The sequence below is a fragment of the Pyxicephalus adspersus genome, chromosome 1 (assembly GCF_032062135.1).
Source record: "Pyxicephalus adspersus chromosome 1, UCB_Pads_2.0, whole genome shotgun sequence".
Lineage (NCBI taxonomy): Eukaryota > Metazoa > Chordata > Amphibia > Anura > Pyxicephalidae > Pyxicephalus > Pyxicephalus adspersus.
In genome coordinates, this window is record NC_092858.1 from 101,251,083 (window position 1) to 101,278,520 (window position 27,438).

At 38.1% G+C, this 27,438-nt stretch overlaps 2 protein-coding genes and 1 long non-coding RNA gene across 7 annotated transcripts; 1 reads left to right on the top strand and 2 right to left on the bottom strand.

Moving 5' to 3' along the window:
* Positions 1–1,874: 1,874 nt before the first annotated feature.
* Positions 1,875–15,014, bottom strand: YTHDF2 (YTH N6-methyladenosine RNA binding protein F2). 2 transcript variants are annotated; one of them, XM_072421127.1, is made up of 6 exons: positions 14,755–15,005; positions 13,649–13,673; positions 12,320–12,399; positions 9,366–10,682; positions 7,036–7,070; positions 1,875–6,751 (listed from the first exon to the last, which is right to left on the bottom strand). In XM_072421127.1, the coding sequence occupies exons 1-5, from the start codon at positions 14,905–14,907 to the stop codon at positions 7,056–7,058; spliced, it is 1,590 nt and encodes a 529-aa protein (XP_072277228.1). In that variant the 5' UTR covers positions 14,908–15,005; the 3' UTR covers positions 1,875–6,751; positions 7,036–7,055. The 2 variants fall into 2 exon arrangements, with proteins under 2 accessions (XP_072277228.1, XP_072277220.1); XM_072421119.1 differs by lacking the exon at positions 7,036–7,070 and having other exon boundaries at positions 14,755–15,014.
* A 138-nt stretch (positions 15,015–15,152) lies between these two features.
* LOC140337417 (uncharacterized) lies at positions 15,153–18,347 on the top strand. Its single transcript, XR_011922039.1, has 3 exons — positions 15,153–15,339; positions 17,293–17,441; positions 17,903–18,347. It is a non-coding gene; the product is annotated as an uncharacterized lncRNA (long non-coding RNA).
* Positions 18,308–27,262, bottom strand: GMEB1 (glucocorticoid modulatory element binding protein 1). 4 transcript variants are annotated; one of them, XM_072421154.1, is made up of 10 exons: positions 27,219–27,262; positions 26,683–26,844; positions 24,625–24,704; positions 24,417–24,541; positions 24,196–24,299; positions 23,680–23,831; positions 22,802–22,933; positions 21,117–21,254; positions 20,396–20,515; positions 18,308–19,104 (listed from the first exon to the last, which is right to left on the bottom strand). In XM_072421154.1, exons 2-10 carry the CDS (start codon positions 26,808–26,810, stop codon positions 18,575–18,577), a joined length of 1,509 nt encoding a protein of 502 aa, XP_072277255.1. In that variant the 5' UTR covers positions 26,811–26,844; positions 27,219–27,262; the 3' UTR covers positions 18,308–18,574. The 4 variants fall into 4 exon arrangements, with proteins under 4 accessions (XP_072277255.1, XP_072277262.1, XP_072277245.1 ...); XM_072421161.1 differs by lacking the exon at positions 27,219–27,262 and adding an exon at positions 27,190–27,210; XM_072421144.1 differs by lacking the exon at positions 27,219–27,262 and adding an exon at positions 27,158–27,203.
* Positions 27,263–27,438: the final 176 nt, after the last annotated feature.

The window sequence follows — 27,438 nt, forward strand, 5'->3', positions numbered from 1 at the left end:
GTTCGTTTTGAACGATAAAAATTCGAAGTGTGTACGCACCTTTAGAGACAATATTGGGACACCCAGAAGCAGTGCACCTGTGAGGTGGGTAACCGCAACCAAAACATACTAACAGTCCCAGTTAAAAATGAGGACTGTCTGTATGTGAAAAACAGAGTATCTTGTCACTTAAGACTAAAAGATTGATAATGCCCTCAAGTCACCTAGAAATGGTGGAATATATGAGTTCGCCTTGATGAACTTCTAGAAAAAAAAGGGAATTGGTTGTCTTTATGAAGCAGTAACAGATTCCTTTCCTACTTCAAGTGAAAAAAAAGTCAAGCAGAAATGGAGAAACTAATTCAGACTAGTAGACCAGCGGAGATGATGGCAACAAGAAAAGCCATCCTACATTTAGGAAGAACACACAGATTTGCCTTGATGGGCTTAGACAGAAAAGCCCATTCTCAAATGCTGAGAGGACCAGATCCCATAGATTTATAGGTGGATGAACGAAAGGAGCCACCTTAGAGGAAGAGTCTTAATAAGGAAATTAAAGCCAATTATCTATGAAACAAAAGCTTACAGATGGCCAAATTCTGATCTAGGCCCAAACATTAGGAGTACATGTTTCACAGATATCTGTTCAGAATAAAAGCCCTTTGGATTTACACCATGTGAAGCTTTCTAAGACCAATAAAAAAATCTGGCATGAAAAACCTTCCTGGACTTTAACATAGTAGAAAGACTCCAATATGCTTCTTACTTAAAATATGGTGTTCAACAACCAAGCCATGATTTTGCAAATTAGACAAGCCAGGGGATTCAAGAGAGGGGAGGCAGATATCAGGCGGTATTCATCAGAGATAAAATAATACTTCTAGCTGATCCCTGTGCCTAAAATAAACTTGTTCCATTTGTTATTAAATCCTGGAGGCCAGAGGTCCACCTCTGGTTGGAGGAACAATGTCTCATTACCCATTACCTGTCCATGGAAAACAGAAGGGCTGGAATGATGTTAGGCCCAGGACAGAATCTGCTTGCCCCCTCCTGCAGCTACCAGGCTTTGTGTTCCTTCCTCAGAGCCTGTAGTCACCTCCAAGGGAAGCAGATGGAAGCATGGATGAAACAGACCATGACGTCTAGTGATATTGGCAGCGGCATAAGAAAAAAAGAACAGTAATAAACCCAAACACATACAGAAAAGGGACAACTTGTTTTGAACAAAAAATGAGAACAAGCATTGGGAATCAGGAAAGTTTAAGCACAGGAGATTCTACTCAGAGACTGCCCTATGAGGAGTAGCTAATAAATTCTAGGTACCCTCAACACAAGACAATAAAAAATCTAGACATTTAATGAGGGATTTCTACACCAGACAGATTTTGCATATAAGGCCTTGGCACAATCTACATTTTAAATGTTCCATACAAGGCAGCAAATTTTTACTTTAACAGTGTCTGATCAAGGACATTGAAGTGAAACAAAACTCAAAGGGCCACAATTTTGTCATTCTCTTCCTAGTTTGATTCTATGTCAGCCTGTTGAACAGCCTCATGATGGAGAGCAGAAATACCCATTTCAATACAAAATTACACATGCATAGTAAACTGTTTTTGCGAACCTTTATGATTCACAGTGCTTTTAAAAACAGAAGATGCCAACCAGTACAGGTTCACATCTACTTGATGATAGGATTGTTTATTAAAGCAACCATCGAAATACCTCAATGATCTGGCTTTAAGTACATTGCTGTTTAAATATTCACATTACTAAGATTTTATTCCATATAATTTTTTATATCATGTAAAATTATTGGAATTTCATCTAAAAAGACAAAAACAGTAGCCCTAGTCTTACAGGCATAAAGATAAATAAAAACACAGTGAACACAATCAGTTAACCAATGGTTTATTTAAACAAAGCTTCTCTTACATGTTGTATGCTTGACCATAACAAAACAGAAATCTTAAGCCAAAATTATTCCATCCTGGCTTTCAGTTGGATTCTACAGCCAATTCCACACAACTTTATGAAATGTTACTTCTGGTCTCAATGATTTTAACATGTGTTGGCTCTAATCGGTTTAACTAAGAAATAAAACAAAAAAAGAAAGGGCTTCTTTAGCAATCAATTTTTTTTTATTAATTATGTTTTTTTATGAAAACTAATGGAAATATATACGCAGATATTACTCATAATATATAAAACACAGAAGGCAGATTACACTTGCTCAAAAAGGACCAGAAAGCCATTAGTCTTAGGTTAAATGTTAATTGAATATCAGGTAAAAGTTGAATATCCGTTAATGTAATGTGTGAAGCCACATTTGTGCCATTGGTAAAACAGGTATTGTGTGTCCACAGAAGTGTTCAGAAGCCGTTTACAAAGCATTTACTATGGAACAGCTGAAGGGTTTAGAGAAACAGAGCAGTCACAGAAAAAATATGACAGCAAATGCTGCCATCTGTTAGAAAAAGTGAAACCATAGTGAAAATTTACATAGCATTTTCACAGCAGCAGACTCAAGATTAGAAAAAAGAAAAAACACGTTGGAATAAAGTAAGGCTACAGTCACACTGTTTCAGACTGGGGTGAAAAAAAAAATCCTGCTTACTGCAGCTTGGTGTATACTCTAGCCTAATGTACCTTCTATAGAAATTATTGGTAAAGCATGGGGCACATTCAACACACCAAAAATGAGAGGAGTGGGTGTCTGAATCATGTGCTGGACATATTTCTATACTTTAAAAAGACCACGACCCACAGAATATCTAAATTACCCTTATAGGTAAAACTTCTAGAAAGTTTCAGCTACTGAATGAAGTCTGTGGCACAAAACAGCACATTTTAATCAACTGAATATGTATAGACATGTGCCTGTAGGAAAGCAGAGGTGATGGTAGCGGCACCGTTTAGGAAAAATAATTTGAGCAACAAGGATGTATACCAGGTTGGATTGGTCCTAAAAACACAAGAAAATTTCAAAATGAAAACTAAGCTGCCAAACTGGCTGACATCCTTTTCGTGGTCTGTAGTGGCACATGCCTTGCTAACAACTACAAACAATAAATAATGGCCTAATACCAAGAATAACACTTCCTCCAGTGTTTACCAACCAGAAAGAATAAATGATGGAAGCCAGGATGGAAGAATTCTAATACTGATTCCAATGGATGCCTAAAACACTTCAGCAATCCATGCAAGGATACTTAAATCTAATATTTTTGCGGACATTTCAACTGACTGCAAACACAACATATTCAACCCTACTCGCCTGGACAATCAAATTAATGCTGAAGCAGACATAAAAAGAAATACAAGGTTTATTGTGATTAAATAAGGAGCAGAAATTCACCTTTTCATTCTTGATCTCTCTGCAATGACTATTAGCTTGAGGTTAAATCAAAGTGAGCCTGGAATTTTCTATAGGCCAATCGATGTAGAGAACTGATACTTTAACTGATACTGGTACTGCAAATACTTTAAAGCTAGCCATCCTTCTACCATCATAACTACGAGTATACATGTGTGTGTTAACAATAAATCCAATATTATTCTGCCCAGTCGCATTCCAAGAAAGTGTTTGACTAAAGAAAGGTGTTACAATGGGGGGGAGGGGACATGGCTTATGGACATTTTTAACCCTAAAACTGTGATAAAATTAGCTAGAAGTGAAGGAGCAGCCTATGCAATGTACAGATGTATCCCTTAAAACAAGACATATGATGAGGGTGGCCAAGGGACAGTAGTACACAATGGTCTTAAATTTATGAAAAACCAAATTTCCTGGCTTCTGTGCAAACCCACCGACTAATACTTTGAGCCACTGACCAAGAACAAGTACGTGCATAAGAAATTATGTTTTGCTTCAAGGGTAATGACAGAGTGGTTTATTTAGAAAGCCGTGAATGGTCCTTTACCAAATGTTCTATGGTGGTGAATTAACCAAACACAGTAATGGTTTGCCAACTAAGATTCACCGCTTTTTAAATACACCCCGACTATTATGCAAGAGTCAGCATGAGCAGACTACAATTTTTTCTTCTGACTGGTTTACTTAAATGTAGGCTTCCTTTGTTGACAGTGTTCTGCCATCCATGTCTAGATCTTTATTTCTGCTTTAGGAAAGAGGGACAGAGCAAATAACTTATTCAAAGTCAAAGGGTTAACACATCCTAAAAAGAAGTCTCTTGAAGTAATAATGCCTCACTCTCATCCCCAAGATTAGGTGATCTAAGGCAATCTCCAGGGCTACTTGAGGCTCTTTTGTTAGGTTCAGTTGAGCAAGCAAACCAATGCAGCCCCTTCCCATGAAGTCAATTACTTTAAAATTTCTCAATTTGTATTACCCTTCTTAGCATTGTGGAATGAGTTCTGAGTATAAGTATCCCTTGAAAACAAACTTAAAACTCCTGTGACCAGGACTGCCGAAGTAAAACAAACTCAACTTTGGAGACTGATGGGAAAAAGAGTACATGCCTGTTTCCTTAAACTCGCTAGTAACATCTGGCAGCTGTCTTAAGGCATATACATTTAGGAATCTCCATCTCTTACCTGGCTTGAAAGCAAATATGAAATATTCAAAATAGACAGCTAATACCTTTTAGCTCCAAGGAAATATTGTAAACAAACAGATTCTGCAAATTATCCATGTTTATGCTGTATTAAGATAACCTGTTGGAAATATCTCAGACCATCAACTCTAGGAATGAGGATAACAAAACTGTCATTGTTTCAAAACAGATATAACTACTTTACTCAAGGTTTATGAAAACCAAGTGGCTTACACATGAATGTTTAAAAGCATATACTCAAAAGACTTTTGCTAATGCCATCAGAACACAGGTGCTCCAAAAATGCTGAAATCTTTAGTAATAGCCCGTAAGTATCAAAAGTTCTCTTTTCATCACCAAACATTGTAACACCAAACACTGAATGGCCAAAGCACTTTAACAAATCATGAACTTATTGTTAAGTCTCTACTTCGATCAGCCAAAACATTCAAAACCACAGACCAGTAAGGTAAATACCATTTCTTTGCTACAAGCTTGAAGTGTCATGTTTACTATGATACCCGCCTTTCAGGTTCTGTGTCGTTAAATGTTAATTCATCAACATTGGGCTTGCTAACAAATAGTCATCTGAAGACTCTAGTGCATCCCAAAGGAGCATATGTTTTAATGTTTTAGCTGATCAGCGCACATATCTGAAATGAGAAATAATTCAAAACCAAATACATTTTTTCAAAACCATCAAAAATATTGATCACCAGTTTCATTCTTGTTTGATTTGAGCAGGATGAAAGATTCAGAGCCTGTGTTACAATCTTAGTGCCGCCTCAACAGATTTCCACTCACTTTCTGTGCCAGGCACCAAGAAAGGATCAGGAGGAGAAATCTTGCCAAAGCATGACAGACATAAACCTGTCAAGAGAACCCAACTCCCACTTCACCTAAAAGTAAACAAAACATTGGCTGGAGATATTGTAACATTCCCAATCGAAAAGTAAACTTTAAAGAAGCACTATCACATAAGGATAGTAAAAGGAAGCTGTGTGCATATCTGGGAAACTATGTACTGCTAGATGGCTTGCATGCCTCAAGTACATGAAAATACCTCTCTGTGATTCGCAAGCTCCCCCATAATTTGTGCACAGAACGTCAGATCCTGGCCACACTGTAAAGAAGATTAATGAACAGGGCACTCGTGGTATTATGTTATACAATGGAGAAAAGTTTAGGCTTCGGCCTTAAAACTGCAAACTGCACCTGGTAGTATCTTTGCTTAGGGCTAAAGTTTACCAACTTTAAATACATTTTCCCTAGAAAAGTGCAGAATTAAATAGAAAATAAAGAAATGAAATATGAATTACACATAGGCAGAGTGTGTTATTACCCCCCACCCCCCTTTTTTTTTCCCTAAACCTGAATGGTATAAAGGCCATTAGCTGGAGATTCAATTAAAGCCTGGATCAAAACAAAAGCCATGACCTAATAATGTGAAGAATGCAATCAAATCACTGCTATGTATACGAGCGTTAACAGTGAGAAAAACTTTCATGTTTAGGCTAAATTTTAAGATTCTGTGAACACAAATTAAACCGAGCATTATTAAACATTTATTATGTCGAGGCATGCTCCTGATTAATTTGGGCGCACACACACAAAAGGAAAAGACATGTGTGTACAATATATATTGTTTTATCTCCAAGTGCAGAGCCACCAGATAGACATTTTTGTCACAGTGGTGAAAAAAAGTTAGATCCACTGCAACAATATATATCATGTAAGCATATCTAAATGAAGTTTGCATGTACCATCAATATGAAAATGGCCAAAAAACAAAAAAAAAAAAAAAACCAAGAACAACCCACATACACACTGAACGAAAGTCTAATGGAGAAAAAAAAAAAAAAAAAAAAGAAAACCCATGCGCTTACTGGGAGCTGTGAAAAGGAAACTAGGGCTTTTGCCACAAAACAATAAAAATGCAAAAATATGATTAAAAAACACAAAAAAAAAAAAAAAAGTCTCCAGCCTTCACGGAGGAAAGAAAGAAAATCCAATCTTGATCTCAGATCCTGGGTTTTAAACTCTTTCAACTGCATCCCAGCATTGAATCCTATAGTTCAATCCCTGAAAATGAAAGGTAAAATTTGGAGGCTTTGGCCCCAAGTTTTTTAGTTTGTCCTGTAATGTGGTAATCACATTTGCTTGGTTGAAGTCCTTTCGGTTCCACACACATGCAGGAGAAAGTCTGCTCGGTGATCCTAGAAAAAGATAAATTAAATCATTAGAACCAGTTACGAGTAAACCCGTGACTTTGTCCTGCTTGTCTAGGCACTCAACCTATACCAAATTGATACCTATCTTGGCTCATTCTAAAAGTAAGAATCCTTATGTGCTACCACTGACAATATAAACCTTTCTTATACAAAATGATTTACAGGTCTGTCTTGCCCGGCACTACTGAAAAAACATCAGTTGTAATATAGTCTTATAATAATGGATACCTATGAAACTGTATAAAAGTGTATGCACTTAAAAAGCTTACCTGATCCTTGGTGTGATATCCTAATTCTTAATTACCTAAAAACAAAATATAGGAATAGGTAAAGATAACTTATAGCATTAACAAATTTATTCTTATTTCTCCATTGGATAAAATAGTTAGCAAGTTTAGGTGCTGCTAAGCCAACAATGGTCAAGCTCAGTGCCTGCTTGGTCAAGAAAGAATTACTCTACTCAAAGTTTAACAAGCTTACAAACTTATCTGACATTTAGGCTATGTACACACGTCAGATGAATCTGACGTGTACAGAAACTATCCATCCCAGCGGATCCATGAATCACAGAAATAGATGCCGCCCATAGAAGTGAAAGTAGAGCGGGCAGCGGGGTGCCACTCACTTATTCTCCCACTTTCAGAGCGCGAATGGCACTGTATGTACAGCACTTGTTCATTGATCTTACAGTCTTGTCGCTGGAAATGACTGTGAAAGATCGTTTCCACATGCAAAAATCTAACGGGTGCATAGCCTTACTTAGCATATCTGTGCATGAGTCTGCAAACCCTTGGACAAATGAGGTTTTGTGCTCCCTGTTGGATATTTTAACCATTTCATATCATAACATCTGACTGGGTGAGCTGCACCAAACGCATCAGTGACATGGGATAAAAGATCTCTAGATCCAAGTGGAAGAAAATGTCAAAGGGGCTATGGGGAAGAGGGTTTTATCAAAAGACAACTTTACTAAAGGCAAAGTGGTCCTTTAAAGAAAATTAGTCAAAGTCCAACTTTTTTTTAATTTGCAAAGTGGATAAAATGCCTGGCAATAATTTAAAGACATGGAGCACAACTTGCTTGCTAGAAATGGCTTTAAAACTGCATGGTTAAAGTTTTTATAAGGATACTTGAAAATCTGTTTCTTGTAGCTCCCTCAATACACCTGGGATTCTCTATGACTTCTTTCAACATTGAAAGCTCTAGTATATAGAACTGTGGTCAGAAAAATGCACAGAATATTGTAGCTCCTTCCAGTCCTGCCCTGTGTTCTAACTATTAAACAGGTGATTTAAGTTAAAACAAAATGCAGAGTATAAATCAAAAGAAAAGGCTCTGCAAGGTAGAATGTGGATAATGTATAGGGCAATACAGATTTGCAGGGGTGCACATTTTAACGTGTACCTGAACTCAGAAGGTTTTTAAATGAAGTGTAGGTGTATGTTATTTTGCCCTTACATGGTCCCAATTCAGATGATTTTTTTTATATTTCTTGCTTGGCAATTCAGTCTAAAGCAAAATGTCTTTGTTAAAAAAAAAAAAAAAAAAGGCACCACACAGTCCAAAAAAAATGCAGAATGTTACCAGTCCACAAACAGACCGAGTGCATTTCTGGCACATCAAAGGGTATTTTTCTGTACCTAAAAGTCTTTAAGGGATATTATGGAGCAACATGTTTACTTTTGATATAGTCATTACACCAATTTGTACGCGAGGACTGAATAATATTTCTTTTATCGCATGCTTATAGGATGTTCATTTTGCTCAAGAGTAAAACATGTTTTCTAGTCAAATAAAATTAATTTTTTTGTGTCAGTCTGAAATACAAGTTCCCAAATTAACAAAAGTGCGTGAAAAATACACCAGCTAACTAGTAGAAAATATTGGAGGAGATTTTTAATTTAAAGTAATATTCCATAGTTTTTTCTTTTTTAAATAGATTTATTGCTTTGATTCCCCACTCCTATAATAACAAAAACATGAAATGGATATGTATTATTCTATAGGTCACCACGCCAAACCCTAACTCATAATTGCTATAGCTACTATTTTGTGTGCTTTTATATACTGCTAATAGCGAAAATTATAGCTGATAGCGAAAATTATATATTATGAATGGACATTGGATGATGGTTATCAAGAAAATCAAACAAATTGACAAAAATCCACTGCATCTCGTACCAAATTACACATAAGATTTTCTGTGCATTAGTGATATCTCAGAAAGCATATAGACCGATTTACCACTAGAAAGGAGACTTCTTTTACTCCAAACAAGCATAATTAAGATATAGACAGTAAGGTATGATAAGATTGTATAGCTATGGAAGCTTAACATTTAAATTATTCTGCACATGCCTTTTTAAAAAACAAAATATATATGGAGTCTGGTAATAATGCACAGTAGATACTTTTTTTTTTTTATAACAGATTGGTCATGGCAATAGGCCGTTTTATTGTTAACCCTATATCCAGCAAGTCCTAACCATTATTCAAATTTACATTTCCTCTATAAGCAATTAAACTTTTCATGATACTTCACAAACAAATCCTATACACAAAAAAGTTACATACTGAAACTTAAAGAAGCTAAGATTACCTTCTTGATACTGTCTTCTTCCTCTTGCCTCTTCTCGTAATGTGAAAAGTCATCAAATATGGAAGTGGTATGTTTATAGCTAGCTATGATTCGGAGAACCTGACGAGCCTTCTCCAAAGGAACCTCTTGAGTGTCTCGTGAGTTGGTAACAGGTTTATTCTCATTGTTCTCTAATCTGATGTGACGTAACTGCCCATTAGGCACATCTTTCACAAAGACCCAACGTACATCAAAACGTCCCTTCCATTTGTCCTGAGACCACACTCCCGCACAGGTATTATAGTCTACAGCGGATTTCATTTCTGCAACTCCACAGAAGTGACCACTACCATTAACGCTGAAAAGCAAGTACACTGGACCTTTGCCATTAAGAGAACGATAAGCTGCATCCAGGCGTTTGTTGCCATGCTCAGTGGAGCACCACACATTGTACTTGATGGAACGATGTATGTCATCTTCTGAGTAACTTTTAACAATAAACACACGTCCAAATTTAGGGTTGCAGTCAAAATCCTTGGGGTTATAGTTATTAAGTGAACGCAGTTTCTCCAGAACAGGATGAGGCTCTGATGAAGTATGCAAAGCCTGGGTTTGCTCTGACCCTCGATTGCGTGGTGCTGACCAACGAGCAGGTGGATGAGAAGATGAAGTCATTGTAGGCTGCTGTGCCATTGGAGGCGATGGTGGCTGGCAGCTATTGGAAGGAACTTTGTTTTCCCATGTTCCAATCTCCATATTGTGTTTCAAAGGGGGAGGAAGTGTCTTTCCAATACTCTGCTTGGCAGGTTTACTGGCAATATCTGCCCACGATGCCTGCTTTGGTGGAGCAATGGACGCAGGAGGAAGGTTGTTCATACCCGTTTTAATATTATTTCCATCCCCTAGTTTTAATGCTCCCATGCTCTGCTCCAGACTGCCAACTGCTTTACCACCACCAAAATTGGTCTGTTCATCTAATACAGCTCCTCCCAAAGTGCTTGGAGCATATGCATAACTACCACCATAACCAGAACTAGGAGCGGATGCACCAGGAGAGTTTCCTCCACTACCCCAAGCTGAAAAGTCCATGCTACTCGGAAAAAAGTTAAATCCAGGTTGTCCCAAAAAAGGAGCACTGCTTAGAGGTCCAAACATGGCATCTGGCAAAAAGTGGGGCTCACCGCTGCCCAACTGTCCATAGGAAGCAAGAAAAGGCATGGTTGGTGGTGGATCCCCTCCAGTAGACCAGGCAGCATCACTCAGAGAATAGGAGAAACCAATGGCTGGGCCATAATAACTAGGAAGGTACGAGTCTGACAAGGCAGTGTAGCCATTATTCTAAAGTAAAACAGAAAGATAATTAGGTGTTGAGGACCTTAAAAGAATTGCAAGCTTTGTTATAAACAACAAAATTAAAACATAAAAAAGCAGAAAGAAGCTTCCTTTCATATGTAACATATTACTGAAAATGTTTTTTTGGGAACAGCTAAATTTTGCTGCAAGGAGACAAATGAGAATCGTGAACATAGACTTATTAAATTAAAAATGGATTACCTTGACATCTGAAACTGATGCCTGAAAAAAACTTCTTATAGCCATATAAAAACACAAAAGTTGACATTCATTAGTGAAACAGATGCAAATCAGACTGCCTCTCACTTAAAGTCTCGGAAACAGGTTATCTGTGTTTCCCTATTTCCAGAGCAGCCAAAATAAAAGTGGTCAGGGTCAGGTTTTATTTTGAAGCAGTGCAACATTAGGGCACCCAAAGAAGGTATCTGACTCAAGTGTTTCTGTGCAAAAGAATGATAAACAACCCCATAATACTATTGCCACACCATTACTTTCTCATAAAATTACCAGCTCACACACCCTTTCACTTGTCATAGGGAAAGGACAGCAACCTCCCGTGTAGACTGACTCCGCCCAGATGCCCAACCAACTTGTTCTTGCTGCCTGTGCCATAATTTTGATAAGCAACCTCAATTAACAATAGCTAAGCACATAAAAAGGCAAAGCAGGCCTAACCAAGATTAGTCACGGTCTTTCCAAAATACCCCAAAAGTTAAAAAGCACATGAAGACACCGGTCAATGGCCTTATCTATATTTTACATATGGCCACAAGTTTGCTTTAATATCCAAGCTTTAGTACATATCTTTTTCCATTTTTAAGTACATTAACCATTTCTTTTCTCAGAGCTTTATAGAGTTCTTCACATTTTTAAATATGTTAGGGAATAAAACATTTAGATCCTGATAAAATTATTTTACCAGCCAATAACCAAACATTCTCCATCAGGTTAACAAGCAAAGCCCACAACATAAGATACACATTCCTTCTTCATAAAGCTACTCAAGGAAATATGAAGGCTGCTAATGCTGGACACCTTTAGAAAACTCTAGTTGTCTGGCTGTCTTGACTTCAATACTTTCATAGATGTAGGCAGTCGTCTATAAATGACAGGTTCTGGTATAAACACACTCATTTGGACTCTTAAAAACATTGCTTACTTATTTATTCCAGTCTTTAACACAAACCAAATTTTGGTTCTTGAGGATCTCTTGTGTATGGTCATCTTTGGACTTTTGGGCTCCGGGGGTGTCAATACCTGTTGCTGTCTTTTGCACTTCACACAGATTCCACAAAGCCAAATAAATTTGTATGAAGAGTTACTGCAATGCCCATCCTTTGTGAACATTAAATCCTAGGACATAAAGTACTGCAGCTAACCATGTACCATAAATTGTGCTGCTGTGTATAAGTAATACACTTTAATGCAGAGTGTAAGAAGCTCACTGCTTGCAGAGAAATCTTTTAGTACAAGATTTAATGACAATTGGTCAAGATGAAAGGATGTTTGCCACTAGTTGCAGTAATTGTAGATGCACTTTTCAATTCCCTTATTTTATTATAGAATACCCATTAAATCTTTACAAAGGCCAGATAAAGTCATAGCTGTAATAAAGTGATTACCTGTCTTTCCTGTGTATGTAGATATGGTTCAAATTCATCATCATTAACTCCATCTTTCTGGTGAACACTCCCATTTTGTACTGAAAACACATATAGCAATTGGTAAAGAAAAAAAAAAATGTATAAAATTTTTATCACTGCATCAAAACTGCGCTTAGGTAAATATTAGCTGAAATGTAGCCAAAGACACTACTGTAAGGTGGTGTGCACCTTTATCTGTCACTACATCTTGGGAATACAATTACATGCAGCAAAGCAAAACATTTTGGGAATAGTACCTATTATTGAGACAGCAAAAACACTGCAACAAAAAATAGTTTTGAACAAGCTCACTTTAAAGCCAGCCACTGAATCTGAAAGCACTAGGCCAATCACTGGCATTATCACACCTAAAGGGGGTGGAATACATAATCCCCATACTTAGAAGCAACAGTTAGGTATAGATTATAAAGTATCCAAGCACATGCTGGAGAGAGGTCAGGCATTAAAGTGAATATATTGCCATATATCATACATGGGTAAAAACACAGGTGTACTTTACATTATTCAGTATGAACAATAGTCCATCACATACATTATTCATGTCAGATTTTAAAATTGCGGTATTTTGTATTGAGTACTATATTCCTAAACCAATGAAATTTCCTTCATAAAAGCAGGTATGTACAACCAATATGGGTTTACCAATATCGCATTATGACCATATCAGAAATTTGATCTGTTCACAATCATACTACTGTTTATTAGTAACAAAACTAAGCAAAACTGTATAGCTTTGACTTTTTAGGAGACATTAATGATGTTACTGTTTTTATCCCCCCCGCCCCTTCAAAAAAAATAAAATAAAATAAATGCTAACAAAGAAATACCAAAAAGCTTGGCAATTTCTTTTTGTACAGGTCGAGGAATGAATTCTGAATCTCTCCATACCACTGCATTACTCAGTAATGAATTGCACTTTAATAATACTAAGTCTACATATACCTCTCACCCAGTAGCCGTGGGGTTTCTGGTAGCAGCAAAGAAAACCTATGTAAGCTCCAGTCAGCTGACTAAATGCCCCCCACCCCCCAACATCAACAACTGAATGGAGCAAACAGGGAGCCAAGGAAAGTACATGCAGCTGGGGAAATGGTCAAAGCAAACTTGTTTCTTGCCCTGTACATGAAAAGCACATGTTTAAAGACTCCATATTTCACTCACAATGCTATTACAAGTACTCCGTTACCACATCATCCAATTTTACAGGTAGACTAAATTTCAAAGCTTTTTTACAACTTGCCCTCAGGCTTCAGCTGCCTGTGAAATACGGTTGTGTTTATTACTCACCTTTGTTTCCTTGCCCCTTGGGTCTCTGCAAAAACAAGAGATGAACTGTTAGATATTAAATATAACTTGGTTGGAGACCAAGAGCATGAGGGGATTAGAAAAGAAATAGGGCACACAGACATTGGGGACAGCACATATTTTCTAAAAGGAACCTTTTTATAATTATGTATGTATGTAGTCACACATTGGAGGCTTTGTATCTTGATCATCAGTTTGGGACTGGTATGATTTTAGTTTCAATACGTTTTTATTGGGTATAACAAATACAAATTACACTTGACATAAGAAAAAAAAAAAGGGGGTAAAAGAATACAAGGTATTGTATTACACTGTAAGCAGTCTTTACAAAGCATCAACAACTTTTGAATTGAAGAGTTCAATATAAACATGAAATGCCCAGTTAGTTGGGGGCCAGAGATGACACGTTCTAGTAAAGTATTGTTGAACCCAGAAATTTTTTTAAGGCAGGTTGGAAGAAACGGTAGGCAGGTGGTAACACCTGTATTGTGACCAAATCTTCAGTAAGCCGGGTGGTTACTGAAAAGTGCCGGGTGGTGCGCCCAGCTAAAAGGAGCCAGGGAGATCACTGAATGGATGGGAATCCTTCTAAATATGACACTTGCTTTGAGAGATTGGCTTCAAGTGAAAATTATTAGGACAAGGATAACGAGTGGGATAAGGTGACAGGGTCTCTTTAGATCTAACATATATTGGCTGGCCTGGCTCCAGGTAAACCAAGTTAGAGGAAGCATAACCCAGCCAGTAAAGTGCTTTTTCTCAAGCTGTAGGTACAATAAGAGAAGGCTGGGAAAATGATGGAGAGCCCAGAAATGGATGGGAATGAGAGCAGTCTGCACGGCTAGTAAACAAACCGGATGTACAAGACATAAAAGTACTATCACCTGGGGGGGGGGAACCTTGTTGTGGTATTATGGAGAAGGCAGACACAACACGGACACAGTATCAGCACACGGAAACCATGACACTTGTAAGATAAAGATACAAAACACTAGAAAGGAGAGACGCCATGAACACAAACATGTAGAGAAGGGCTGAGTACATAGAGACAGCAGTATGGGACCACAAAGCACACCGACTCTCATTACCGGCTCCAGCAGACTACTAGCAGACATGTCGGCGACGGAGAGCTGATCCTTGAGATGCGGCAGCAGCGCGCCCTGGAAGCAGGAACAGGGCGGAGACTGAAGCGTGCATTCGCCGGCGCCGGCATCGACGACCTTTGAAGTCGCTTCAGCCATGTTTAGTGAGGGAAAACTGAGAGCGCTACACAACTTAAATGTAGTAAATAGTCCCGTTGTTCCCAGTCTAAAGAAAAAACTAAATTCTTTCCCCAACAAAATAATTAAAAAAAACACAAATCTAGCATCATGACTTGACTTGCATTGCTGGGCGAACTTATAAGCATGACGATAAGGACAACCCTTACGTACGGCAGCTTGAGGGGGATAAAATACACTGCCACAGCCCGCGCCTTCCGCGCTTAGTGACGTGACGTACGTAACCTGCCAAAACAGTGACGCACATTTCATTCTCATATGTTGCTTCTAATTACCTGCGAGGAGATTGTTCACGGCTCGTATGCAGCTTTATAACATTGCATTCACCTTCATTGCAGGTCTGATTTCAGTTATCATGAGCCCAAAGTATTATCTAAAGCTAAATATTTGTAGGTAAGAGTTAAACCACTAAATCATTGCAGACTGTCACCAATTCAAATGTGTCCAGTGGAAGATTTGCTCTATTGATATCTGTAAACTCTTACTTGTCTTCATTGAGAGTGATCTTTAAAGCTATGCACATGTCAGATCATTGTTGCTTGACAATGGCGCTGTATGTATGTATGTATGTCCCCTGTCATTGTTCATCAGTCTACCCTGGCGGATTGAATCACCAATAACAAATGACTGCTGTGTACTGCTATGGAGGAGAGCATGGCAGGGAGCTGCTCACTGGTCCACCCCTCGCCATAGAACAAAATGGTGCAATGTGTACAACATTCGTTTGTTCTAATTTCACTACAAACTATCCCAAGAGATCATTTCCAGCGACAGTAACCTGATGTTTCTATGGGGCTTTAGACAAATGAATTTTCTTAGTGGGGGTACAGCAGACAGAAATAGAATCCGGGCAGGGACGCACACCTTCCTACCCAAACATATATTTTTATTTTAAATAAACTGGAACTAAAACTAACAAACCATAATTGGGAGCAGGTAACTCCTTGAGGGAATAGACTCCGTCTCTGCTGTAATTTATAAAAAAATGTATGTGCCCTTTCAGAAAACATTTATAGACTGCTAATCACACTGGACATGCTGAAGATCCTGAATTCAGGATAAGCCTTGGGGTAAGATGTCAGCAGTCAGTGGCAGAGCAAGGATAGTTTTTAGTAAAGTCCAATTTTAGCAGGTTCCTGGAATATCGAAAGATAGCAAAAAAAAGGTAAAGTTTTCCTTCATTGTGAACTGCTAAACTACTGGCCAGTGATTATTTTTTGTTGGTAAAGATATAACAGATACTATCAAGTGAAAGAGATCAGCTTTGGGGTTCTTTGTTACCTGGTGAATACATGGTTTTCCTTGCACGGTGTCTGATGCCCACCTTTTATAGTAACGGGTTATGTACATTAGGGTGGTAGGACAACGAGCAGTAATTATGCTTTAAAATGAACCTTGAATGGCCTTGAATGTTACTACAAGCACTGAGGATAAATTGTTCTTCAACTTTTACAAAAGAGACATTGAGATGACAGCTTGTCTGACCTTATTATACCTGATGGCTGAGATCTGTTAACCTGTCTGCCTTACAATGTTATCAAAGCGACTAGAAACCCACTAAAACCCAAATTCAGAGTCTCTGTTTGAATTTTAAAAATAAATGTCTACAGAGGACATGCAACTGCCACAAAGGGGAATAGGACTTGTTGTGAAGCACACTATTTTACATTCAATGAAAGGACATAAGCTTTCCATTTTCATGAACTTATCCTACATCTCCAAGCTGTGATTAAACAACAACAGGCAAACCAGAAGCCAACACAACCAAATTGGATGCTAACAAATCTGTCTGCAAAACCTTATGACCGAACTCGAATCTGTCGATTTTTTTTTTTAATATTGTTCCTTTCAGGACACAGCAGTCAGCATGAAATCCCTCCTGAGAAATATGACATCAGTAAATCGGAAGCTATTGGCCTATGAAAGTAGAATTGCCAAAGTTGACACCCTGCCCTTAAAGGTACTCAAAGAAGAATGATTGTACCAATCTAGAAATGATGAAGACTGAAAGCCAAACTTCAAAATAGTACCTTCTTTTGGGAAGTGGATTTTCTGCCTTTATATTTATATTATGGGGATTACTGAATCTTAAGTTTCTCTGCATCTGCACTAGCATTATTTTTTTTTTCTTTAAAGCAGACCTAAACTAAAATTTGTACCTTACAGAAAGAGCAAAGGCTCTTGGGATACCCATGAGACGCATCCCATGAGGCATCTGGCTTCTTGTTCTGCGCATACCTTATATGAGGCATGCGCAGAATGAGCTTTTATTTCAATGAGGGGAAGAAATGCCAATTCTATTGCTGTGCACTGAAATCGGCACCCTTTTATTTCCCCATTATGTAGGCTAGGTCACCAGTTCCCGCCCCTGTGCAGTGCAGAAGAACCGGGGACGAAGACAGAAAAACGAGAAAGAAGATGGCGGCACCTGAAGCTTTCTTTGCGCAGGGACGAAGACATAACTGGATGGCGCCCAGAGATCTGCAAAAGTAAAGGTGAGTTTTTTTGTTATTAATACCAAAAGAGGCTTCATTAGGTACCAATTATAATCATTCACGTGTTAAATACAGTGTTTGTTTGCTATTATGGTTTATATAGAGAAAGGATTTTTCTCCCCCATAAAGCAACTCCATGGTACTTACTGCCTTACTAGGATTTTTAGTTCTGTAGAAGGAAGGTAACCATAATCTGTTTAAAATGCGTGTAAGCAATGATTAGAGAAGTCAGACAATTTGTTGGATAAGGACAGACTATTAAAATTATATTATATATAATATTATATATTAAAATTATATACAACTAATATTTTTTTTGTTTTTTAATGAAACAGTTACCTTTTAAGCATTTTATAGTCATCTTTATCTAATATTATTAGACAAAAAATGGCAAAAACATGGATTTTAGGCGTTTGTGTAAAAAAAACTGCTGATTGACATGCTGTTCCTTGCTTTTTTAGTGTATTACAAAACACCGGGACTAATCATGTGATTGGAGCAGTTTACCTACCCTTTCATTTAGTAGCCAGGAAGCAAAAAGTGGCTGCAGAACTAGGAAGTGAAGGGAATCCAGTACAAATCCCATAGACAACTCTGCAGTGATGTTTGCTATAAAATTTGCAAGAGGATTTAACTGAATATATATTGAAAATATATGCATACATTTTCACCTGCAGCAAAAGTATTGTGATGAAAGCGTTAATTTTCACACATTTAAATAGTAATGTAATGATTCCACATTTTAAAAACAGTAAAAAACTGATGAACAGCTGATATAGCCCTAATAAAATGTAAGAGCTAATACATCCTAATAAAAATATCACCTCAGATTCACACCTTTGTCTAATTGTTAAAAACTCCAAATGTTATAGTAATATATTTATTTTAATAAAAAATTAATTTCAACATTTGTTTTAGTCTTTTACACTCTATGTACAACACAAACACATAGGCTGCAAGAATATATAGGTCTCCGGTGAGGTCCATTTAGGAGCAGATGAAGGCTCCAAACATCATTCCTTAACATCAAATCTACATACTTTCAAAAATAAAATTGCCTAGTAACTGTAATAAATTAATGATGCTTTCCAATAGCTTTTACGCTATTTTCTCTACGTAAGCTTTTGCTCCAGTTAGTCTTCTTCCAGCACTACAATTTCTACATTATGCATCCCATCATGGTGGCCAACTCCTAACACCTTCCCATCACCAAGCTCCATGACTTTGGATCCACCCTCAGGGTCTGGTGCTGGATCTATCTGAATGATAGTTTGTCCCTCTTCACCAACTCCATCGTGATCAAGTCCGGAATCCATTGCAACAAGCTCTACAGGGCTCATGACCCCACTTAAAGCTCCAGACTCCTGCATTTCTGTTGTTAATACAGTAAGGGCATCTCCGTCTCCAGTCTTGCCCAACACTGTAGCATAACGCAAGCCACCCAAAGAGAACTGTTGTCCAACAGGTGCCAACGTCAGTGGAGACAGAACAGTGTACTGAGGCTGAGAAGTAGAAGTGCTCAAAGTGCCAGCAGAAGCTGGACGTTGAAGTCGCGGTCTCTTTGGTGGCTTAGGGGTGTTCACTGGCATCAACACAACATTCTGAAGTACTGGAGAGGCGCTTCCATCCGGCTTCTTCTGCTCTTCCAGCTGACGTTCAAGATCTGTTGTAGAGTAAAAAGAACTATATAAACAGTGCAAGATGGATGTCAAAAGACAGACACAAAAGAACACATAGGAAACACAGTACACTCTACCAAGTGTAGTTTAAACAATTTGAGGAACAGCAGGACCTTAAAGTATTAGTATATAGATGTGGTATTAGGATAGTATTCAGAGCCAAGTAACACATCCCCCAGAAGCACTAGTTTATATTGAAGTTGCAGCCTAATAGTAATATAATAAAAGCAGTATTTCCCAATTTGTGTGAAGTTTGTTTACACAGGTCATCATCTGTGTAGTGTGCAGAAGCCAAGGCTTCCTGGCTTAGGTAGCAACAGTAAAGTATAATAAGGCAAGTATCCACAACTCACAGTATATTAGTGTGGAGGTCAGTGAGAAGAATGCCTCTTATATTACTGGCCAATGGGATAAATGTCATCCTTACAGATAGCCAAAAAGGTCAATTATGTCACTTTTACTGATATGAGAGGTGTAATCTGCTCATTGTTCAAGGAAACCCCAGCAAACCTGTTGGTTGAGATACAGTGCTCTATGGTGATGTTTGAGGATACATTATTTCAAATAGACACATAACTCTTTGTGTACTCATCTTAAAGCCATTTTCAATATATTTATGACTATATGAAAACTTTTATGTACATGGCTTCAGCATAAGTGTAATTTAAAGGTATGTAAGTGTAGAAATTTTAGGAACTTTAATATGAAAAAAGTAAGATGCTGAGCTAAAATAGAATGCAAAATTAAAACAAACTACATTGTGCCTGCATGCTTGTTCCAGGTAAGAAACACAAGCAGCAAGTTTAAAATCATAATGGCAGCCTGGGAACCTAGACCTTTAAAAAGTCAGCAGGTATACTTCTATGTGCACTGGGTCATAAAAGACCTGTTCACTTAAACTCTAGAAACACAGATCAAGCAGTTAGCATTTGGTCATAGCATACTTGATAAACAAGAAAAACTAATTTTAGCAATCAAGTCATAATCAAATGACTACACATTTAAAATACAAGATCAAAATTTATTCAGTAATTCAGTTATTTTTTTTTTTTTTGGGGGGGGGGGTTCTTATTTTGATAAATGACTTATAAACCCTTAATCTGTGCTAGCATATCTATACAGCCAACTCTGTGAAAAGAAAAATGAAAACAGGTAAACACATAGAGGAGAAGTTTCTATGTAACAAGAAGTTTTAGTGGCGCAGTTTAAAGATCCTTTGTGTGGGTAAATACAGCATATCAGTCACATCATTTAGTTTTTTCAATTATACCTCACCTGCCAGAGTATATTGATAATGCTCATTGTGGTCTGTTTGACTCCTTTTTTGTTCCAGAACTTTTTTCACTGTGTCCAGGAGACCAAACGTTTGAGAAATGTTACTGAGTAGCGTGGCATCTAGAGAGAAAATGCAAAAATGTTTATTTTTGTGCAGCCAAAGTATGAAGCCAATAAACAAAACTTGAAGGAGAAGATTTGCTGTTTAAAGTTCTTCCTCTACCTGTTGACTAGCCTCCTGATAGTACATAAACCCCCCCCCCCCCAAGTATATATATATTCATCTAGCTGTGTATACCAAGCCTTTTGGTGCCATTGTAGGAAGATAATATATTAACTTCACTCAGTTGTTTTAATGTTTTGGCCAACTGGTATATACTTCTCAGTGTGAAAAAACAGGTCAAAATGTAAAACTTTACCTCCCAATATTACCTCAATAGATTTCATTTTAATCTACATCTGAGACATGTTCTGCGGGGTTGTTCTACCCCTCTTGCACTTGACCATTGTTTCTTGACCATTTTAACACAGGGGGACTCTCACAGTTCATCAGCCTGGTGGTTAGTGGGAAGAATCTCACCCTTATAGATAGCCAAAAACATCACGGATGTCAGTTGTAACTGACCTGAGAGCGACAAATTGCTCAAGGAACCCCTAGTAACCTCTGGAGGAACCCTGGTTGAGAAACACTGAACTAGACAGTGGATTCTGTCAAACTAACCTGACGTCTGCAAAGGCGTTTGGTCAATTCGCTGCTGTACACCACTTAAAAGATCTTCAATTTCATCCTGAACCTTGTTAATAACTTCATCCATAAGTCCCACATCAGAGATACCCTTCAAGAATAGCAAAGTCTCTTCTGAAAATAAAAAAAAAAAACAATACTTGACAAAATTCTTAGCAACACTTTTGCAGTTTATTATTATTTTGTATTCATATATTGCCAACATATTACGCAGTCCAAGTAATCTGTATGATTGTGTAATTTGTCTTCAAGCAGCTCTCATTCAGTCTAACATATACTAACTTTTTTTTTTCTATACCACACCTTTAAATTTTGATTTTTGTCCAAGTTAGACATTTAAGCAATTGCAGTCAAAATAAGACTCTCTCGGATGTTGCAGGCACTATGAAGCAATTCAGTTTTGCATTTTGCAGCATTTTGTTAAGCCAGCTAGGCCCACACTGACGCCTTTTTCAGTAGTGACGGAGCTTCAAACACAAAACAGGTAATCTAGGAGGCAGCAGAATGTCAGCTGAGCTACTGAAAATAATACTTCAGTGCTTCTGATGTGAACTTTAAGGATGAATTGCTTAACAGTGCAAAAACCTCCTGGGCAGTTAATTTCTGTCTGGATTTAGATGTCTAAAAGCGGTACGTTTTTCATGAAAATTTATTTTACAGTATATACATAATATAATAGTATGAGTATAAAAGTTTGGAACACAAAAATAAGGCAAAATAATACAATAAATAAATACAGTTGTACCTCGCTATAAGTCAGATTTGGAATAAGTCGCTCTTTTCTAGCATTTTGGCGAGAAGGCTGACACCTGTCCTCCACCGCCTTATTCATTCTGACCAGAGTGGTTTCCTCCCATTTAGGGAGGCAAGAGATAACACTACTCGCACGCTAAATTTGATTCACCATGTGACTGTACACAAAATTGTCCAACTTGGTAGAAGTCCTGTTTGGACACGAAAAAGTTTGCTTGGTATACAACCTTTGTGCTAGAACTTGTATGGGTCAAAATAAGTCATAACACAGCTCGCTACTCACATTTACCCTCATTCAGTGAACAACCCGCACAATAACTCTCCGTGAATTACAGAACATCTATCTCCTCCTCCTACTTCCTTCTCAGCACCATCCTAGTAGGCACTCAACTCCTCTCAGTAAGGTAAAGGGAGCTTAAATTTTCATTTATTTCTAATTGCTTTTGTATTTATGTATTTTCAGTATTAAGCAGTTTTTAAATTATTTTATACAGCCCCATCAATGTATAATATGCCAATAACAATAGGATTTTTTTCCATGGGAACGGATTAATCATTTTCCTTGTATTTCTTGGTATAAGTCCAAGGATCTGGAACAGATTATGGACTTATACCAAGGTACCACTGTAAATAAATAAATAAATACTGTAATGCTCACCACAACAATTACCCTAGCTACCCTATAGCCTTCAATATAATTTTAATTTTGAGTTCCATGGTTAGAAGAAGGGAAAGAAACAAATGTAAAGCTAACTTTTTTGGATGAATTTTAGGTAAGAAGCACCAATACACACACATAAATTACGGCCTTATATGGTTGGAATACCCTGCGTTCAAACCTAACAAGTAAAAGTCTTGGGTCCAAGGGTAAAGTACTGGTTGGCTGTACGGTATGTGTCTTGACTTACCAGATATCTCTTCTCCCTCTTTCTTGCTTTGGTCATCTCTGGTCACTTGCACTGTGGCAGTAAGCCCGGAACCCCACTCAATCGTACCATCCTCAACTGTCTCCTCAGACATGGTAACAGAAGTAAGATTGCCTAGAAAAGAAAAGGCTGGATGAACAGACTTGAACTTTTTTTTTTTTTTTTTTAATAACAGTACTGATGCAACCCAATGTTACTGGGTGCAGGAGTGTCCCAGTGGCACCTGACCCAGAAAATAAACACTGACATAGATGTTCTATTTAATTCAACACCTAATGTACAGTTTGCAAATAAATTAGTGACTGTACTACCACATAGTTGTTAGATATGGGGGAAACATATGGACTTGGGTATGCTCTAAAGATGCTTCATTAGGAACTGTCACACTCTGAAAATTTATTGGAAGATGGACAAAATGTTGCTTTGCATAATCTTGTTACATTACATGTAGTGCAGGGGAAGTTGGATACTACATTAATGCAGTCTGCAGGATCAGATCAGAATATATTTGAAAAAAATCTGAGAGGGAAAGTTGTTAAAAATTATGTTAGTCCTGACCCCCAAAAAATTATAAGACTGCAAAGGGAAACACCCTATGTGGCTGACAAGGGACATGAAACAAAGGGTTTGGGGCACTAAAAATCTGGCTTTCCCTTGGGATTGAAAGAGATTACACTGAAACTACTGAAAGAAAAACGTATAAAGGAACAAGAGTGAATGTGCATGTACAGCATGTGTCTGACCAAACCAGGCTGCCTCCTTAATTTGTGAAGTCCACCTACCAGCCTCACTAAATTTAAAAGTCTATTAGAAATCACTAAAAAATAATATAAACCGAAATAGAAATAATAAACCCATACCTTCTGTAGTTGGGGTCTGTACGACACTAGTTTGTCCTGGAACAGGAGCACGGGCACTGCTAATTAGAAGGTCAAATTTTGTACTCCGACAAGTGTTTGTGCAAAGCTTTTCATGCTGATAAAAGTCAATCTGCCCTGAGTCCATCATTTTTCTGCAGAAAAGAGTTTAGAATAGTTAGAGCGCCAAGGTTAATGTTGTGATAATCACTATCATCCTTATATACAGGGCTGTGGATTCAGAACATTTTTGGTAGAATCAAACTTCCGGTACACAATAGAAGCTTCTGACTTCACAGCCCTGATTAAATACATATGTTCTAGATCACTGGCTCAATATATTGAAGCCAATGCATTAGCATGAAAGCCAGTCTTATTTTAAAAAGAAAGTCAAACCTTGGCCAAACAATAGAATCAGATGTTTTCTTTCATTGTCTAGAATAAAATAGGTACAACAAATAAAGACGCAGTGCACCAGCAGTCTGCACACTTTACAAAGAAAAGTTCAGGGATGCCCACCTTAGCATAACTCCCTCCAGACGGATGGCTCGCTTCCAATCTTTTAGGGTCGATTTTCCAGCCAGATGTACAAAGTTCTTGGGACTAATCAGTTGGTCATTGAACTGTAGAAAGATAGTAACCAGTAAATAAAAATACATGTTGCAAATACAGAATTATACTATAAATGTCATTTATACAAGAAAATAGATAAAATATGACAAAGTCCTTAAAAAAATCACCTTCACACATTTGACATTGATCCCAGGACACACAAATTTCTTCCATAATAAAACAGCCTTGCTGTCCCCACAAGTGATAGGATATGCAATGTCAATGTCCTCAGTCAACTCCACTGTATCAGCATCTAAAAGGGACAAGTTATTTTATTATTAGAAGTAAAAACACCTTCTCATAAAAGGATTGTAAAGCAAAACATTTTCTACTAACCTAAGGTATCATCCATCTTTAGTGTGTGAGTCTCAAGAGACACAACAGCTGCAGTGGTATCCGACATCTCCTCATACATTCTGTATGGACAAGACAATTTGAGAATCAATACCAATAACACCTATGAAACCTTTTGAAGGGAAACACTGGCTGTGTTTGCTTAGGCCTAGTTCTGCACAAGCTGGATACCTGGCTTTCATGAGACCCTATAGCTTTAATAGTTTGGGGGTCAAATCCAGAAGAATGCAAAAAAAAAAAAAGTACACCTAATTATACTCAAACCATCTTAATCTGCAAACTTGGCTCAGGCCAGTGGCTCAAAACAAGGGAACCTCAGTAGTTATCAAAGTCTTAACATGCAGGCAGCTGTCACATGCTGAGGATGTATAGGAGTGCAGGTTCTCCCTGAAGACATCACACCTTTTTAAAAAGTAATGTAACGAAAAAGCAACTGCATAGTTCAGTATACAAAATATATTATAAGCCTTGGGTGAAGCAGGTAATTAGTCATTGCTCACCACCAGATTACAATAAAAGTTTTTTATGCTGAATTCTATAAACTGAGCAGTTTTCATTTATTTTACACTGCAAATCCTTAAAGCGTACCTAAAAAAAAAAAAAAAGTGCAGCACCACCCCCCTAATTCTCTTAATTCAAGAATGAATGCGAGCGCAGAGCTTCCCGGGACCTATGTCATGCATCCTGGAGGTTCTTGGGTGCTCCTTCTGCGCATGCATCAATAGGGGGAAAAAAACTGACTCATGCATGTGCAGTGAGATCAGCAAGGTTTTCCCCTAATCTACATCACCCAATCTCACACCTGCTCAGTACAAGATTGGTTGGCATAGGAAGAAGAACGCGTAAAAGAAGCCGAGAAGATGGCAGTGCCTGCGCTGGGCCGAAGAAGAATACTGGGATGACACATCACTGACACATAATAATAACGTGCCTCCATGAGTGGACTAATCTAAGGAGATTTGGTGATGTTACTACTGTGCTGCTTACCATTTACCTTAATGGAAGTTCAGACACAAGGATGCAATAACAGACGCCTCCATTTAAAAACACAATGCGGAACAACACACAGCAGGTCAGCCATGGAAAAAATAAAACAAAATGGGGACCCCCATGCAATACTGGCTGTTAGTCCTTTGTCCTCTGGCTGCCTTTTGTGGGACATCTTTGTAAGCTCTGTTTTCTTTTTTAAAGAAACCTTTCAATCACCAATCTCGACATCTGAGAATGGTAGTTACCTGGCTTCCACTGGTTTCCATTTCCATTATTAGGTGATAATACGAAGATAAAGACTCTGATCTGACTTGAGCACTTGTGCCATGTGAAAAATAGGAAAAATACATATACTAGAGACAACTAGCATTCTTAGAATGCCTAAAAGAATAAGAAAACCCAAAGGGAAAAGCAGATAGGTTCTTTAAAGCAGAAGGTACAAGGTATGTCTCTTCTGCAATAAAAACTTACCTGCCTGTTTGCAATCTTCCATATAATGTACATTTAGCTGTACTGTCTTCTGGGAATGAATCAACTCTCATGCACACAGGAGTTACGTCAATCTAGCCAATCAAAAAAGCCAAAGATCCTGAGCCTGGAAGATGATGAGTGAAGATGTTCGCACCAACACCAGAGTGAGTAGAGGCGAGTTAAGTTTATTAACAATTTACAGGTAGGTGCGTTTTATAGCAGAAGAGACAAAGCCTGAGCATTCTGCTTCGTTATTTTTTTTTTTTATTGTTAGGATCAGTTCTGATTTAAATATTTGCTGCCATACACATCATTTTAAGGCTCTTTCAATGGTCAAATGAATTAGGGAAATCTACTCTAGCTTTTCATTCACAAAATCTGTTAGCGATACATTGCAGTGATCGGCTCTGTTGTATTTAAAATAGATAGGTGGAGGAAGATGGAAGAAATTAGATGAAGAGAGCTACATATTTGGGCTGCACATGAAAGAAAAGAATAGGAAAGCACAGCCTGTCACAAAACACTTTCTATATAATGAAATAATATAAGTGTGGACTACAAAATAAATATATTACTTACCCATGGGGAATAGGTTGCAGCTGCAGGATAACCTGCGTCTTGGTATCCTCAGGATCCTCACCTTCCGTACAATCGCTAGGAATCACCACAACATCCCCCATGGGGACAGTCACCTCCGCGTTGGCCATCTGTCACATGGGCGATTTTGTCGCATTCAGTAATCTGTAAATTAAAAAGTTTCTGAATTGTTATATTAGAATACAGAACAATGCTGGAAACACCCCCCATCCCCACACCCCATAATGCAAGCAATGTACAGCACCCATACACTACGCCCGATTTCACTGACACTAACTAGAAGAATGCATATCACAAGGTAAATAAAAACAAACTCTGCCTTATATTCTCACCCACAACACTAACACACCTGCTAGGGCCCTACAAACAATGCTCGAAGCGGCCCTGCACAGTTTCCCATATCTTTCTATGTCCTCAGCCCCTAGCAGCCGAATCCCGCCTCTACCAGGGTGCTCACTACTCAACTCCCCGGGATTGTCCGGACCTCACCAGAACGCGCATGTGCTGTTCACACCTACCGAGCAAGCGCACTCCCGCCACTTCCGGTCAGATGAGCGCGTGCACGAACTGAGGAAGAGAACTAAACTATCAACCAATCAGCGTGAAGATGGAGGCGTCTACGAGAACCGCGTTGGGACAATATATATCAACTTCGCTCGTTTTATCCTCTGTTGATTTTCCATACTCAAAATGACACAAACTTTAAAATAATAATTTAACAACATGCAGTTCGCTAAG